The following is a 17680-nucleotide window of genomic DNA, read 5'->3' as shown; positions in this document are numbered from 1 at the left end:
AGAACACTGACTGCTTTTGAGAGGTCTTGAACTTCCCAGTGGCCGCTCGTAGCTATCCATAACTTCAGTGCCTGGAGATCTGACCCTCTTCTAGCCTCTATGGGCAACACATACACATACACGGTGCATATACTTACATTTAGGCTTAAAACTAAGAAATGTTTTTTAAAAATAAATATTTAACATAAATATGAAACATACTTGTTTCATATTTCCAAATATGAAAGGACCCCCACTCACCCTGTTACTACCAAGTGTGTTTCATTCTGGGACTTGAATAATTTATGTTCTGTGAAGTTCTAACTTTCAAAGTAGATTACTGGTGTTCCATGGTTTAGTGCGTGCATAATCAGTTGTATCTTCACACTGGTATGGATTGGCTTCTGCATGGTATCTTACAGACAAATTAGATGTTACTGTCCTACTCAAAGGCCCAGCACTCGTTAACCAACCACTGCTACTTTGAGTTTCAGAAACCCCCATCAGATTGCTCCCAGCCCTCCAATAAGTTATAAGTTTTCTCTTAGCTAAAGTTGTATTAAAGCTTCTAGGATTAACTAGGAATCATTCTTAGGAATCCTAAACCTGTATTCTCTTTATCCCTAGCCTATATTCATTCATTTTAACCAAATAATTTGTTAAGTGCTAGTACAATGGTGTCAGTAATATATACACCTCAGAAGCTGGGAAAATAGAAGTCTGCTTGTCATTTTGTTTCATTTGGTTTTGGTTGTATAGTGCAGAGGGGAACTCGGGATAGACCTCAGAGATGGGGCCAAAGCACGTCTTTGTGAGTTTGAGGTAAGCCTATTCTACAAAGAGAGTTCCAAGCCAACCGAGGCTACTTAGGTGAAACCTTGGAGTGAGGGGTGGGGTGCAGGCAGGCAGGAGGACAAGACAGGAGGATGCTAGTGTGAGTTCAAAGCCAGCCTGGGCTAAGAGTCAGGCTCCCTCAAATAAAAGAAAATCAAGCGAGGCATGGTAACACATGTTTAATATCAGTATTTGTGAGGTTGAGGCGGGAAGATCAGGAGTTCAAGGGTATCGTCTGCATCCTCTACTGGGGAGTTTGAGGCCAACCTGGGTCACATTGGACCCAAACAAAAGTAAGTAAGTAAATAAATAGCTTCTGGCCTAAGATGTTGTTGTCTAAACCACATATTTAGAGTGGTATCATGAGCTAGAACTTGAGAGGAAGAAGCAAGTCTTGTAGTCAGAGCAACTGCACTCTGGCAGCCGAAGATGTTGGAATAGAGCAAGTACAGAAAACAGTATGTCCTCTGATGATCTTCTTATAACTCAGCTAGTACTTTCTCTTCTTTCATAGATGGAGTCCCCCGTCTCTACCCCAGCGGTGCTGCCACTGCACCTTTTGGTGCCGGTGGTCAATAATGACATCTCATCTCCCTGTGAGCAGATCATGGTCCGTACCCGATCAGTTGGAGTCAACACATGTGATGTGGCTCTTGCCACAGAGCCTGAGTGCTTAGGCCCCTGTGAACCTGGAACCAGTGTTAACCTTGAAGGCATTGTGTGGCAGGAAACAGAAGACGGTAAGTCCATCCCTTCTCAGTTGCTTCTGCAAAAGAGCCAGTAGATGCTTACTATTAGAAATATTGCCAAGCAAAAATAGGAGCACTGCCAGACACTTGTAAGGATCCTCAGTGTCCGCGTCTCCTTGGAAGGATCCTCAGTGTCCAGGTCTCCTTGGAAGTGCCCACACAAAGGGTAGAAAGGTAGAAGCATATTTGCCATCCTAGAGATGCTTCCTTTGCTGTTGTCCTGGCAGTTGAAAGTAGGCACATGCTCTAGCCCTGTGTACATCCTTGGTTCCAGCACCAACTTTTTAGATTATTTTATAGATGCTACACAGTCAGTGCTTGCCGTGTCATTTAAACTAAATCTGTACTCTTAGGTTTATATGGGGGGTTTAGATTACAGGTAAAAGTTTCAATCAGACTTTAAGAGAAATGGTGATAAAAGGGCAGTTGAGGAAGTCCAGCAAATGGAGAACAGTCACCTGTTTGTTTTGGAGGTTTTGTTTTGTTTTTATTTTTTATGATTTATTTTTTAATGTGTGTTGGTGTTTTACCTGTATATATGTGTGAGGATGTCAGATCCCATGGAAAGTTTCAAACAGTTTTGAGCTGCCAAGGAGTTGCTGGAAATTGAACTAGGGGCTTCTGGAAGAGCAGCCAGTACTCTTAATGGAAAACACTGTCTTTTAATGATCTTCTTGTGACTCAGCTAGTACTTTCTATCCTCTCAGCCATCGCTCCAGACTTTTCTTTAGACAGAATTTTACTATATTCCTGGCTGGCCTGGGGCTCACTAGACCAGGCTGGCCTTGAACATGCAGCAGTCCACCTGCCTCTGCCTCTGCTAGGAGTAAAAACACCCAACACCACAAACTGCTTGGTCTTGATTTTTTAAATGATGTCCATGCTGGCCTCCAAGTTGATATGTAGCTAATGATGACTTCAAATTCTGGATGCTCCTGCTTCTGCCCCTCAGTAACTGGGAACGCAGATGTACACTACCACACCTACACTTAACTGACGTAATACTGGCCCAGTGAAGTTCAAGTTCTTCCTTCCTTCCTTCCTTTTTTTTTTTTTTTTTTTAAATACTTGGAAGTACAGCCAACTCTTTCCTTCCACAGGTCACCTCATTGCCCAGCCACCTCCATATTTGATATGTCTTTCCCTCAGTACATACAGTCTTTATAGGCCTGGTCAGTGGGGGAGTATTCAGGCTGTCTTGCTTGGGGCTTTCAGATATAAGCTGCTGCTGCCCAGGCTGCCATGCAGACTTCTTACATGTTCCATTTGCCTCAGAGAGCAGAAACTTTTCTATCAGAATTTCTCAAACTTAACAAAATGGAATGAGAGTGCCAGTTAACCAGTTATTTCAGACCCCGTGGTGACATTTAGTTTCTTTGAGTGCAACCCATTCTTTAATAAAGAATTAAGTTCTCTGTGGGATTGGGGGAGGGGCATGAAGGTGAGGCATGCCTTTGAACCCAGCACTCAGGAAGCAGAAGCAAGGAGATCTCGAGGCCAGCCTAGTCAACAGAAAGACTTCCAGGTAGCCAGAGAGACTCTGTCTTGGAAAAAACAACAACAACAAAGAATCAGGTTCTTGTCAAAGTATCTGTGGTTGGAGAACAGAGGCATCAGAGCTCCAGTGTGTCTCTGCATCAGTACCCAGACATTGGAAGAGCCCTCACTCTGTATTTAGAGACCCCTAGGAACACAGCTAATTATCTGTGATATAACAGGACTAACTTGTTAGTCTGCGTTTCATTCTGATCATTCTGCCGGCAGTCTAGTCTGTTCCTATAAGTACTTTTGTTGTCATTGGCATTACTGAAAGTCCTCCATGTAGTGAGTGCTAATAGTATTTCAGGTAAAAAGGATATAGAAACTGATGCAAAGACGATATACTCTGTATATATGTGTATTTACATTGTACAGTCTAGAAATAGCAAATTAGGTGTCTAACTGTTAATATAGAAGGCTGATAAGGCTCACGAGTTAAGAGCATTGGTTGCTCTTCTATAGGACCCAAGTTTGATTCCAAGCATCCATGTTGCAGGTATCTGCATTCTCAGGGGATCCCATACCCCTCTTTTGGCTTCCTTTAGCACCAGGCACACATAGTACAGACATACATGCAGGCAAAATATCCATACACATAAACTTTGAAATAATAAATAAATAAAATATAAAAAGATACTTCCTCCTGCCTGTGGCCAAATATCTGAGTAGACAAATTGTGTTGGAATGACAAATGATGGGGGGATTTTTTTAATTCATATTTACTTATTTTTAATTGTAATTCTAATTTATTTTAGGTATATAGGTATTCTGTCTGTGTGTATGTCTGTGTACCACATGTATGCAGTATTCATGGGGGCCAAAAGAGGGCTTGGGATTCCCTGGAACTGGAGTTAAAGAAGGTTGTTAGCACTATGTAGGTACTGAGAGTTGACTCCTCCAACAGCCAGTTGCTCTTAACCACGGAGCTGTCTTTCCAGTCTTACGGATGGCATCTTTGGGCCACTGAGCAATCTTCGGGAGGAATCTATGCTTTAGGTTATTTTAAAATATGTCATTTTCTATCTGTGTATTCTACTTTTCTTCATGGTGGTGATAAAATATCAATCTGAGGGGCTAGAGAGATGGCTTAGCAGTTAAGAAAACTGGCTGCTCTTTCAGAGGACCCAAATTTGGTTCATAACACCCACTTAGCACAACTTATAACTACCTATAACTTTAGATCCAGGGATCTGACACATGTGACACCTACATACAGACACATGCATAAAGTAATAAATAAATAAATAAATAAATAAATAAATAAATAAATAAATAGGTAAGTAGATGAATAAATGAATGAATAAATGAATAAATAAATAAAAATAAAAACTTTTTAAATATGAACCTGAGAAAATCTTTTCAAGAGAGTGAAGCCAAACCATTCAAGTTCTTTTTCTTTGAGGGTACCTGTTTTCTCTCCCTGACATGGGGCTTGATTTGCAGGGCTGGAGGTAGAACCTAGGACCTTTTACATGCTATGCAAACACTGTAACACTGAACTGTGTCCTGTCTATGTTCATAGTTTCCACGCTTTACAAAATTCAGTGAGATTTGGGACTTCGCTCACCATTGAATTCCTAACGCTCGACATGTGGTACATGCAAATGAAGGTGCAGGTGTGCTCAGGCACTACATGTCCTGAAGCCAAAACAGGGCTTTGTCACTTCTCGTCCTCTTTCATTGTCTGTCTTATAGCCTTGAGATGAGGCATCTCACCTCACAGAAGCTCAGCTATTGACAAGCTTGGCTGGCCAGTGAGCTCTCAGGACCTGCCTCACAAGGCTGGAATTACAGGCATACATACAGCCTGTCTTTGTTTTTGAAGTAGGGACCTCTGGAGTCCAGGTTGGTTTGAAGCTTGTATGTAGCCAAGGATGAGCTTGAACACCTTGTCCTCTTGCTTGCACCTCCTAAATAAAAATAATTGTTTTGGAGCCTGGAGAGATGACTCAGAGGTTAAGAGCACTGACTGCTCTTCCAGAGGTCCTGAGTTCAATTCCCAGCAACCACTTGCTGGCTCAACCATCTATGATGAGATCTGGTACCCTCTTTGTACAGGCACACATGCAGACAGAATACTGTCTATATAACAGATAAATAAATTTTAAAAAATAGAATTGGGGAAGACTGCAATTCTGTGTAGTTGTAAATGTTAAGTGTAAAAAAAAAAAATTTCAGGAGGCTGAAGAGATGAGTGATCATGAGAACCAGTGTTCAAATCGTAAAACCATCATCAAGAACCTCACAGCTGCCTCCTCCTCCAGCTCCAGGAGATCTCATCCCCTCTTCTAAGTAGCCTATCCAGGCACCTGTGCACACCACATACACATAGACACAGGCAGGCTTGCACATGCAAACACACACATATAGAAACAAAATAAAAATCTTTAAATAATTGTGTGACCAAAAAGAATCAAAAGCTGAGTGTAGTGACTCTGTACAGGCTGGGCAGGAGGACGGCCAGCTCAAGGCCAGCCGGGGATACATAGCAAGTCCTGAAGCATGGCAGGACAGCAAGACCCTATCTGAAAAAGAAAAGGATTTTTTTCTTTGTTTACTGAATGGCGTGTCATTTTATTTCTGTTAACATATACCCAATAAGTCCTATGATATTACTTCAACTTTATTAATCATGTCAAAATACTTCCTAGACTTCTCTAAGAATAAATACTGGGTTAGAACATTTGAGATCCTTTTCACTTATTTAAATATGTAAGATTTGAAGTTCTGTTTTGTTAAGATGGTGCCTCCCCCCTTGTTTTTAAGATTTATTTTGTGTGTGTGAGTATTTTATCTCTGTGTGTGTGCTACTTGCATGCCTGGTGCCCATGGAGGTTGGAAAGGGGCATCACATCCCCTGGAACTTGAGTTTCAAAAGGTCATGAACAACTATGTGGATGCTGGGAATCAAACTTATGCCCTTTGCAAGAACAAGTGCTCTTAACCATCCCCTTTATTGTATTTGTTTTTTTGTTTTTGAGATGGGAACTTTGTAGTTACTCTGTGTCCCATGCTGGCTTGGAACTTAGTGTAAAGCCGGGCCTGGCCTCTTCATTCCTGGATGACCCTTCTGCCTCAGTTTTTTACTTCTACCCTTAATATTCTTTAATTGTTATTGTAAGTGTTCATGGTGTGGGCCTGGGGAAATGTGTCCTGGCACACACGTGGGGGTCAGCGAACAAGTTTATGAGGTAGGTTACCTCTTTCCACCTTTATGTGGATTCCAGGGAGCCAACTCAGATCTGCAGGTGTTCAGAGGCAAATGCCTTTATCTCAGAGCCATCTTGCTGGCCCTACTTTAATATTCTAGTACCAGAGTTTTCCCACCTGTCTTGTGTTTAAGGCTGAGTGAGTGCTTTCCTTCATTCCTTGCTTTCATCCTAAAGGGAAAAGAATTGTTCTTGAATGATACATTGTACCTTTCTTTGCTTAGTGGCCACCTGGGAGAATCTTTTATGTGAATTAACACTTGGCACATGTCTCTTCAAGAAATGAGATTTCCTCAAAATCTGGAGTCTTGAATCAGATCTTGTTAATCATAAGAACAAAAACCCAAAACAAAACAAATCTTCTGTTAAAAACAAAACTGCTTCAATAATCATGTATCCGGATTAATCCTTCTACCTCATATAGAAATTACTCTCACAACAACATCTTTGGAATTACTGTGGTCTTCATTTACCAGAATATCAGTTAAAAAATAATAATAAATTATAATGCCCTGAGGCCATGTTTCTGAAGCCAGATTCCAACTCTTTTGCATGTCAGTATGAAAATCCACACAGTAATCTTGTGAGAACCTAAAATGTGCCAAAGAACTGATGAACTGAATTTTTGAATTTTCATTTAGCCAGGTGACACCAGCCTGGGAAGCATAAGAAAACTGTCCTAAAAAATACCTCTAAGGAAGCCTAGGCATGAATGGTGCATGTGCTCTGGTCCAGCACTGGGGCGGCTGAAGAAGGAAGAGTTGCAAATACAAGGCCAGCCTAAGCTGCTAAATTAGCAAGACCCTGTCTCAAAAGTAATAGCATAAATAAGTAAGCAAAATTTAATTTTAACAGCTGAATATTGCTAATGGCTTACAGTTTGGGAGCATGCATGCATGTGTTTACATTTTTGGAAGTGTGCATTCTCTAAGAAGAAAGAACATCAATCAGGCTGCCAAGGTGGTTCAACACAATCAAGCCTGACAACCTGAGTTCAATTCCCAGGTCCCACAGTACAAGGAGAGAACCAAATCCTGAACTTTGCCCTCTGACCTCTACGTGCACTTTGTAGCTTGCACCCATCCATGCACACCCACACCCACATACAATAAAAATAACATTAAATTTATTTGTTTGTTTATTTGGGAAAGAAGGGTGATTTTGTGAGAAAATAGTGAGGGCTAGTAAGTAGTGGACATCTATGCAAACCCAGAGTGACTTCTGTACTTTGGCTTCTGTGGGGCAAAGATTTGGCCCTGTTTCACACTCTCTGGTTGGCCTTTTCTCTGTCAGGCAGTGTTTTACCGTCAAGTTTAGCTTACTTGTTTAACTAAGAACCTGTCCATGTTCTTCAAGCTCATTTGCCTGCAGGCTTGCTGTGGGTCTTTATCTGTCTCAGATGGACCTTTCTCGTAAGAAAATTGTAGTTGATCTTGCGATTCTGTTTTAGGAGAGTTTGTGAAATGCCAAGTTTTCAATATTTATATTGGAAAAGTAGACCTTAGCTACTGGTTTTTCTTACATGCTACAGTTAATGGCCTTTCCCTGTCAGTCTTGCTTTAGGCAGCACTCACCTGGAGAGAGATGGTACGCAGTGGCCGGTTTTTCTCCACGACTTAGCTTATTGTGTGCCAGGCACTCCTGAAAACCTAGTAGCCACTGTGTGGAGCCACAGTCTGCTCGGCAGCGGCAGTCACACAAGGGACATTAGGGAAGTCAGTACCTACTTTCTCCCACCACGCCCCAGCCAAAGAAGAAATGGCGGCAACACATTCTTTCCATCTGGCGCCTTCCTCCAGGGAGAGCTTTAGCGCTTAGTGTGTCTCTGTACCCTAGCAGATTATGTTATCTGTCCACTATTATATATTTAAATCCTGAAGCCCTGAGGGAAAAATTTAGTCATAGGCTCTTTTGAGTTTCATTTTATGAATTGCAAAATAGACTACTAATCTTAAGGAGAGAGATGTATTCCTTTAGTATGCTCTAACCCACCTCTTCTCACCCCCACGCCACAGACACACCAACAGAATACAGGAAGGTTCTTGCATGTGACTAAGCTGTGTGCTTTGGAGTAGGTAAAGTTCATGTGGAACACAGGCCTATTTGTACAATGTCATCCTTTATAAGTCATTTAGTTGCCAAATATTAAGTGTTCAAAGGAAATGAAGCCTGGGCCATAAATACAGTTCTGATGCGACCTAGTACTGAGCACTGGCCTAGCCCGGCTTAACCTGAAAGTCAGAGCCGTAGTGTTTTCTTGCTCTGCTGATAAGCTCATTTTACTAGTCTGTGCTCTACTTTTCTCCTTCATAAAGAGAGATGGTGGACTACATGATCTGTGTGTGTATTCCTTGCTCTTAATATTTATGCTTATGTGATCATTTGTGTGGGACAAAAAAAAAATTGTTTTTGTTTTTTTGTTTTTGTGTGTGTGTGATGAGATCTAGACATCAAATCCTTTGGTTTCAGTACTCACACTGCTAAAAACAGGTCTTGGCCCCATACCACTTATAAAACTGATAGCCGTGATGGGCAGAAGCTATCAGCAAACTTGGCAACTAGCCCTTTCTCCCACGGCAGCAGTTTTAAACCAGTTCAAGCAGAGCAAACAAGTGACAGTGCTCTCTACCCCTTCTGATACCTCATTATCCCTTTTCCCTTAGGCTTTACAGAACAAAGAAATCACAGGGCATCAACTTTATAATTTAGGCAGCTGGAGATAACTTCCCCAGGATAGTGTGGGTAGGTAGCTTATTCTTCCTGGCATGAGACAGCATTGCTAAGTGGCCTCATGATATGCCTGCCAAGGCTCAGGCTTTGTTAGGCCCATTCAGGCTTCTCTGTTTCTGTGTTAAATTATAGTGAGGAGCCAGACCCATGTACTTTCATAAGGAGCAGGATTAGGAAAACGTGGAAAGTGTGTCATTTTTAGGTCTTGCTAATTGCTTAAGGAATTTTTGTTTGATCCACTGTCCCAGTGCTGACTCATGCCAGATCCTTTACTTCTTTCAGTGGCTTCCTTCACGGCCTTCTCCATAGCAACGAGCCACAGGACAAAGGGGCTATTGGAAAGACATTGAGCAGACTCCCGCCGCATCCCCGTCCTGGTTCTCTCTTTTCTTTTTAGGATAGCTTTTAAATGCCTAGAAGACCATGGAATAATTTCCTGCGTCCATTGAGCTCATAGTCAAATGTAATATCTAACCCTGAAGTAACTGAGGGAATAGCTTTTCCAGTTACTCCCACCTCTCAGGAATTCACAGGTCATTTACCACTAAAGTGCTTGGAATAGTGCATTTATCATTGACCAAGTTTCCCTCTGTTTTCTAGTGGTTAGCGCTGTCCTTAGAATTACATTTGAAATCTCTTGAATCCGATATCAATGTGAATAAAAAGTGGATGGGGAAAAAAACAAGACCTTCCCTCTCCCTGATGTGTGCAATTGCATCAGAGGCTGGGCTGTTCTGCTGCTGCCTGCAGGTGGGGCAGAAGTGGCCCAGGTCTCACTAGGTCCGTCACTGCCTGCTCTGTACATGTACATCTACATGAACCGTGTGTGTGCAGGTCATTAAACTTGCAAGGTGAATTTACCCTATGTTACCAGGACCTGGAACATAGGGTAAAGCACAGTATCATCAGAAACCTCATGGTTCCCTCCCATCAGTCTGACTGCAAATGCCATAGGTTAATGTTGCCCATTTTGAAGCTTACATGCAAAAAATCTCTGCAGTGTGTACTTTTTGATGTTGAGCTGCCCCACATGATGCCAGTGGGATTTAAAATAGGCGAACCCGTTAAGCAGGACACATGCCATGTTGCATTTACTTAGTCAATTTTAAGACAGGCTCTCACTGTGTAGCCGTGGCTGCCCTGGAATTCACAGAGATCTACCTGCTTCTGCTGATTGAGTTCTGGGTTTAAAGGTGTGCTCCACCACACCTGACCTATAATTAACCTTTTTTTCTTTTCATTATTTGAGTGTTCTACTATGTGAATAAATTTATTCTGTGGTTGATGAGCATTTTGAATTATTTTTAGTTTGGATCTATAATTAAAAAAAGTGTTGCTATGAAAATTCTTGTACATGTTTTTAAGGGAATATGTGTATATATTCCTATCTCTATATACCTAGAAAGGAATTCCTGGATCAAAAGGTATACATATAACTATAATTAATATTTCTGGTTTCTTAAAATAGTAATTTAATTTATATTCCTACTTTGTTTGTTTGTTTGTTTTGTTCAGTTGGTTGGTTTGCTTTGGTTTTGGTTTAGTCCTTTCTGTCCAGAGCTTGCTATATAGACCAAGCTGGTCTTGAACTCAGAGATCCACCTGCATCTGCCTCCGCTTCTGGAGCCCTTTTAGCATGCTAGAATGTTTTTCTACACTCTAGCTTTGACTTTGCCGTTTTCCTTTAACTCTTGTAACTTGAATTCTTCTAGTTGGCATATAGCTTCTCATTGAGTTATTAGTTTGCATTTCCCTGAAGAATAATAAAATCTAGTGTCTTGTCTTATGTTTCTGACCTGTATAAATCTTCTGTGATGTTTCTCCTAAGTCTGTCAGTTTTGGCTTCGGTTGTATGTCTTTTTATTGATTTATAGTTTGTATATACTGATTGTGGGTCAGCTGTCAGACGTATGTTATAAAAATCTTTTGGGTCTTGCCTTTCTTTTAAATGTTAATTTTTCCATGCCTGTAAACTTTAGTTTTACCAAATCTGGTTTGTCTTTACTTTTGCTTTTGTTATTAGTGCTTTTGGTGTAAGTCTTGACCCCTAGTGGTGTGAGTCCCCTCTCTGCCTTGGTTGTACTTCTTGGAGATTTCCATGGCTGTTCCCTCTCCAGCCATGTGCTGTTGCATCAGATGCTACACTGCTCTGCTGCTGCTCTGTATTATGCATTTCCACGTTAAGGTTAGGATCAGCTAGTGACGTTTTAATGAAAAAAGCCTGCTGTGATTTTGATTGGGATTACATTGAATCCACAGATGAGTTTAGAGAAGATTCAAACTTTTATCCTTCTACTTAAGCTAGTGTTTGTTACTAAGAGTTGGGTTGAGATCAGAGCAACCCACAAATAGTGTTTGGGCCCCTTGATTAGAGCATGTGTTAGACACTAAGCTCTTCCTGCCACCCGATGTTCTGAACCAGCAGGTTGAGATGCTGGTATGTTTACTGTGCAGATGCTGCCCCTGGTGATGGTTTGCTGCCATCACTACCCTCCTCCACCCACTGTGACCTGGACTTCGGTCTAGCTGAGTCAAGGGGAAATGAGACTGACTTAACTGACACTTCATCTGCTTTTGAGGCTATATTAGTTCCCTAGTACTTCTGAAACAAACTAATAAAAACTGCCTGGCTCAGAAAACTTTCTGTGTTTATAGTGTTCCTGACCATCCTTGATGTTCCTTGGCCTATATAACTGTTATCCCTCATTCGTACTCTGTCTTGCTTCTGTGTCTGTGTCCAGGGTCTCCTTTTTATAAGACTACTAGTGATAGCATGGTGGTATCCTGCTGAAATTCTAGCATTGGCTGTTAGAAGCAGGATGTGTAAATATTTGAAGTCAGCCTCAGCTAAATGGTTAATTCAGAGCTTATGTGGGCTGTATGAGCTGTCTCAAAACAACAAAGATGCTATTTTGAGGTACCATGGATTTGAATATGTGTTTGGGAGGAAGCACAGTTTAGTCCATTACAAGAGCAGTAAATGTTGTCACAGTGTGAAGAAAGGAAGGATGTCTAGAAACAGTTCCTCCTCCTACCATCGAAACTTGGCATGGTCCTTCGTCCCTCTGTGTGTGTGATCTGGAGAGCCACGGTTCCCAAGGCCCTAGGGCAGATGTCTAACCTTCGAACCCAGCCGTTGACTGCCTTTCTCTGTGCATATCGCTGTTCCCTTCCTTGTCACTGAGTGTTAGCCTCAGTTCTGCCCTCCTAACAAACTCTGACACTGCCATGCAGAGGCTACAGAAAGAGGAATAGGTTTCAGAAGGTGGCTGCTCCTTTCAGCTGTTGGCTAAAAAAGATAGGAAAGCTGCCTCCTGTAGGTCAGCCCCAGCTATGCTGTCACCTTGGGCCCTCCTGCTAGATCATGAAACGCTAAAGCTGTGGACAGCGTGATTCCATCTCAAGCCCAGGCTAGTATTCCCTCAATGCAGTTGCACCGAGCTATGACCCTTCCTACTCTAGGGATGTTCAGAGCAGGATTCCCGCTGGTAGGATGGCCCCTGGCCACAGCTGCAGTATGTTTATGCCTCAGCAAGACAAGAGGGAGGACGTGCAGTGTAGGGAGTGTGATCTGACCCGAGACATGCTTCTGCCAAATCTCCCAGTGTGAGCACTTGGGGGTAAAAGGAAGAAGCCTCTCAGATCTCCAGCCTCCTCCCAGGGCTCCCCACCACACCCCCAGCAGGGAGGGTTTACATTTAGAGTGTCGTGCTCCAGCCTTGCCCCACAATAGCTCTTTTCCTGCTTCTGATGGTCTTCAGCCCATCAAGTGGAGGTAGTGATGACTGCTTGATATTTGGGGGCTTTCTTCACCTTATCCAATGTAAGAGGATTCTAGAATTAAAGGCTAAGTGGTTTTATTTTCTGTCAACTCTAGATTTGAAGGTAAACTATCTGAAAGACAGTGTTTTCTACAGCAGTATTCCCAGATTTTGCTGTATATTAAAATATAGGGCCAGGGGTTTTAAAATACTGATGTAAGAGTTACCCAATTAGCTTAAATCAGCTTAAATAAGGGTAAGGTCGAGTGTTGTTACTGTTTTTTTAAGATCTGCACATGTTTCCACTGTGCAGGAAAACTTTATTACTCACCCTCCATAAGGCCGAAGCCTTCCTGGATCTCCTCAGAGACTCTTTTGGTTTTTGTAGACAGGGTTTCTCTGTTTAGCCTTGGCTGTCCTGGACTCGCTTTGTAGACCAGGTGGCCGCGAACTCACGGAGAGATCCACCTGCCTCTGCCTCCCAGAGTGCTGGGATTACAGGCCTGCGCCACTGTGCCCAGACCTCAAAGACTTTCTAAAAGGATGTTAGTAAAGGACTCCTAGACAGTGAAAGTTCTCTTGGATGGTATCTTCTCTAAAGGGACAGGAGCCTGTACCTGTACCTTTAGATGTCTAGGTTTGGAAGACCATACATTTGATTCTTACAGAGTTAGGAGTGGAAGTGAATGAATTGCCAGAGTAATTGAGATTGTAAAAATAAGAAAGAAGGGGCTGGAGAGATGGCTCAGCAGTTAGGAGCACTGAATGCTCTTGTCAGAGGACCGGAGTTCAAGTCCCAGCTCACATGACAGCTCAGAACTGTCTGTAACTCCTGTTCCAGGGGATCCAACACCCTCTCATAGACATATATGCACTCAAAACACCAATTTACATAAAATAAAAATAAATAAATTTTTACATAAATTACATAAAATAAAAATAAATAAAAATTAAAAAACCCAAACAGGAAGGAAGGAAGGAAGGAAGGAAGGAAAGAAGGAAAGAAGGAAAGAAGGAAAGAAGGAAAGAGCTGGAGATGTTACTAGCGTGAGTTTCTGACTGCATGAAATTTGGTAAGGCATAAGAATTTATTATGTAGCAGCCTGGGGAAGATGCCCCCACTAGTAAAGTGACCATCATGCAAGCGCGGAAAGCCGAGTTCTGTTCCACAAATTCATGTGAAATAAACATGATGAGGATGGTGGCGGCGCACACCTGTGATCCCAGCACTTGGGAGGCAGAGGCCGGCAGAGCCCTCCTGTGACTTCAGGTATAGCCAAGACCACATAGACCCTGTCTTGAAAAAAAATCTAAATAGATTTGTAGATACATAAAGTGTTCCGGGGTTCCAAAATGGTGGGTGAGAGTTACTTTTGTACAAAACTCTTCCTTTCTGAGGGTTACTTTCTCTTTTGACTTTCTGGCTATATTTACCCTTTCTTTCTTTACATCTTTTCTTTCTTTGTACTTTTGTTCTGTGAAGTGATGCTCAGTAGTCTGTACAATCTCAGCTGGCCATAATGGCTCACAGGTCTAATGTCAGCATTGAAGACGTTGAGGCAGGAAAGTTATCAAAAGCTCTTAAGTCAGCCAGGAGAACAAAGTGAGTTCAAGCTACAGCCCGTGACAGAGTAAGACCCTATCACAAAAGGTAAGGAATGGGGAGGGAGAGATGAATGAGATCAGAAATTTGTATATTCTCTAATGACTTATCAAAGTTAAATATTAGATTAAAACATACTAGAGATAGTTATGGAAAGTAGAGCAGTTCCTACATTCCCCAATTGGGGCTTTTGCATTAGTGGTACCTGGAGTCTCATATATGACCCCTGAGTCATAGCCAGTTTCCCACAGTACTCCTTGCTCCGAGCCAAGGCAAGGCTATATGTCTCTGGGTTCCCAGAAACTGTGTGTGATTTCTTTCTCTCTCTGTGTTGTATCTTGAGAAAACCAGTAAACTTGTCGCTGGTATTGATTGGGAGTAAAGTTTCCTGTTAGGCTGCCTTCTCCTTTTTCTCACCGCTTTTCTCTTGACTTTGGCAAACAGATATGCTGCCATTCTTCTTTAGAAAGAAAGTAGAGAGGCTAGAGAGATGGCAGCTCTTCCAACTGACCTGGGTCCACTTCCCCACAACCACATGGCAGCTCACAACCATCTAGACCCTAGGGATCTGACTTTCTCTTCTGGTCTCCAAGGACACCAGGCACACATGTGGTGCACAGACATATTTCTAAGCAAAACATCCATTCACATAAAAAAAAGTTAGAGAGACAGAGAAATTGGAACAAGCCACACACACTTTGCAGTCTGCTTACCTTGTTACGACTTACCTCCTCTCATAAGTTTATTAATGTAGAATTATTTATAAAATAGTTTATTACTTGAGGGTGACGGGCAGTGTGTGTGTCCTTCATTGCTCCATTCAATAAAGTGTGGTGGCTAACACCTTTAATCGCAGCACTTGGGAGGCAGAGGCAGGCAGATCTCTGTGAGTGCAAAGCTAGCCTGGTCTACAAATGACAGCCATGCTACACAGAGAAACCTGTTTTGAAAAGAATTAAAAAAAGAAAGAAAGAAATTGTAACAACACAAGGACCATAAGTATCGTTTTGATCATTGTGTTGTGGCCCAGAAGGATCTCGGTTATAAGAAGTATAGGAGAGGAGAGTGTATTTTACTTGGAAAGCAAAATTGACAGTATTTACAACCTCAGAACAAGGGTGCACTAAATGACATTGACAGCTTTGTAAAGGATGCCAGCAACAAGCAGCACTGCTCAGCCTCGCACTGATACTAGGCCTGGTGGTTTCTGTTTCTCTGGCAAATAGAGCTTTCTAGGGTACCTTTTTTGTTTAGATATTGTTTTGCTTTGGGGTGGTGGGAGGGGGAAGCTGGGTGTGGTGGCTCTCACCTGTTCTGCTGTCCTTCATAAGGCTGAGTCAGGAGGATTGCTGTGAGTTCAAAGCCATCCCGTGCTACAAAGTGAGACTGTTTTGAAAAAACTAAATAAATGAGTCACCAGAGATGATCACTATTTCATACACATACTTTTTTTTTTTTTTTAAACAGATTAGGGATCCTTTCCTCCATGATTTGAGGTCTTTGTTTATTTAGAGGAATGTGCCATGAACATTTTCTCATAAGGTTAAATAACCTCTGATAACATTTTAAGGAACCCCATAGCAGCATTCCATGTTAGGGATTTATCATGATTGGTCTAGTAATTATAGTGTGTGTGTGTGTGTGTGTGTGCTCGTGTGCGCACTCGCACATGCGTGTGTTGGTGTTGATTTTAAGACAGGGTTTCTCTGTGTGTCCTTGGCTGTCTTGGACTCACTTTTGTAGGCCAGGCTGACCTTGAACTCACAGAGATCCGACTGCCTCTGCCTCCCTAAGTGCTGGGATTAAAGGCGCTTGCCATCATGCCCGGCTAATATATAATATTTTAAAGATAACCTTTACAATTTTCTAGCACTTCAATTTTGAGCCTTATGTTTCTTTCTTTCTTTTTTTTTTTTCTTTTGTGTGCGACAGTCTCACATATCCCAGGTGACCTTGAACTCATTATGTAACTAAGGCTGATGTTGAATGTCAAACCCAAGGATGCATGCTTGCTAATGAGGCATCCTCCCCACTGAGCTCCATCCTTTGCCCTGCATTTTGTTCCTTATGTCATCAGTCCACACCAGGCAGACAAAGGAAACACCCACTGGTTTATAGTAACAACTTTACAGCTTTGACCTTCAGTTTCTTTTCCCTACTTCTCTTTTTCTCTCTGTCCTATGTCACTTTTTGCTTAGGTAGGTATTTCTTTTTTTTTTTTTTTTTTTTTTTTATTTCTGTGTGCTCTGCTGTGTAGCCTTGCCTTTGCCACCTCTGTGCAGTTTTATTATTGCTGTTTTCTTTTCTGGTAGAGAGCAGTCAAACATAAAATCAATTACCTGATTCTCAGCCAAAAATAAATCTATGAGTATTGATGTACTTCACGATAGTCTACAACTGTATTCTCAACTGTAGTCCGTAGAATGTGTAGTGTTCTACACCAAGAAATAATGAAATCCAGGGCTGGAAAAATACGTTTTTACCTGTGACAGCAGTTATAAATGCACTTTGGTAGTTTAGAGCCATACTGATTTGGGTTTGGTCTGATTGATTAGGCTGTATTTAAATTATGTTTTGTCTTGTCTTGTTTGAGACAGGCTCATATATAGACCAGGATGGTCTCAATGTCTTGCTATATATATATAGGCAAGAATGACCTAGATCTCCTAATCTAGCTACCTCTACGTCCTGGGTACTTGGATTATAGGCAGGCCACTAAACCTGACTGTCTGTGCATGTTATTTATAAACTATATGACATTAGAATAGATTGCTCTAAGCTTCTGTTTCTTCATCTATAAATTGGGAATAATGGTACTGTGGGGATTATTAAGATTAAATGTGAGGTAACATAGAGAAAATGCTCAGGCATAATTAACAGTGTCCTGTCTGGAACTCTGCGTGCATACTTTGTGTGTTGCTGGGTTAGAGAACTCCTCCCTTAACTTCAGTGGTATTATACTGCGATCTGAGTCTTGAGCGGACATATTCTGTATGTGAGAACAGTTAAGTTCTACAGTCTTCTACTATATCATTTCATAGCACAGTGGTTCTCAACCTTCCTAATACCGTGACCCTTTAATAGAGTTCCTTATGCTGTAGTGACCTCCAGACATAAAATTAGTTTCATTGCTGCTTCATAACTCTAATTTTGCTACTGCTGTGGCTCATAATATAAATATCTGATATGCCAGATATCTGATATGTGACCCCTGTGAAATTGTCATTCAGCAACCCCCTAGGCCCTCCCTACATACACAGATTGAGAAACCATTGT

General features: G+C 41.8%; 1 protein-coding gene across 5 annotated transcripts in view; it reads left to right on the top strand.

The window, feature by feature from the left end:
* Znf609 (zinc finger protein 609) overlaps positions 1–17680 on the top strand; it is a 142011-nt gene that overhangs the window by 101719 nt on the left and 22612 nt on the right. For 4 of the 5 annotated variants that reach the window (XM_055597660.1, XM_055597652.1, XM_055597645.1 and 1 more), the window contains one exon: positions 1328–1553. In XM_055597660.1, coding sequence (XP_055453635.1) covers positions 1328–1553 — 226 coding nt within the window. The remainder of the gene's footprint in view (positions 1–1327; positions 1554–17680) is intronic. The other variant, XM_055597638.1, reaches the window with a different exon arrangement.

Source organism: Psammomys obesus, unplaced genomic scaffold (genome assembly GCF_907164565.1).
Source record: "Psammomys obesus unplaced genomic scaffold, mPsaObe1.curated_primary_1811, whole genome shotgun sequence".
Taxonomy (NCBI): Eukaryota; Metazoa; Chordata; class Mammalia; order Rodentia; family Muridae; genus Psammomys; species Psammomys obesus.
This window is presented reverse-complemented; position numbering and strand designations above follow the sequence as displayed.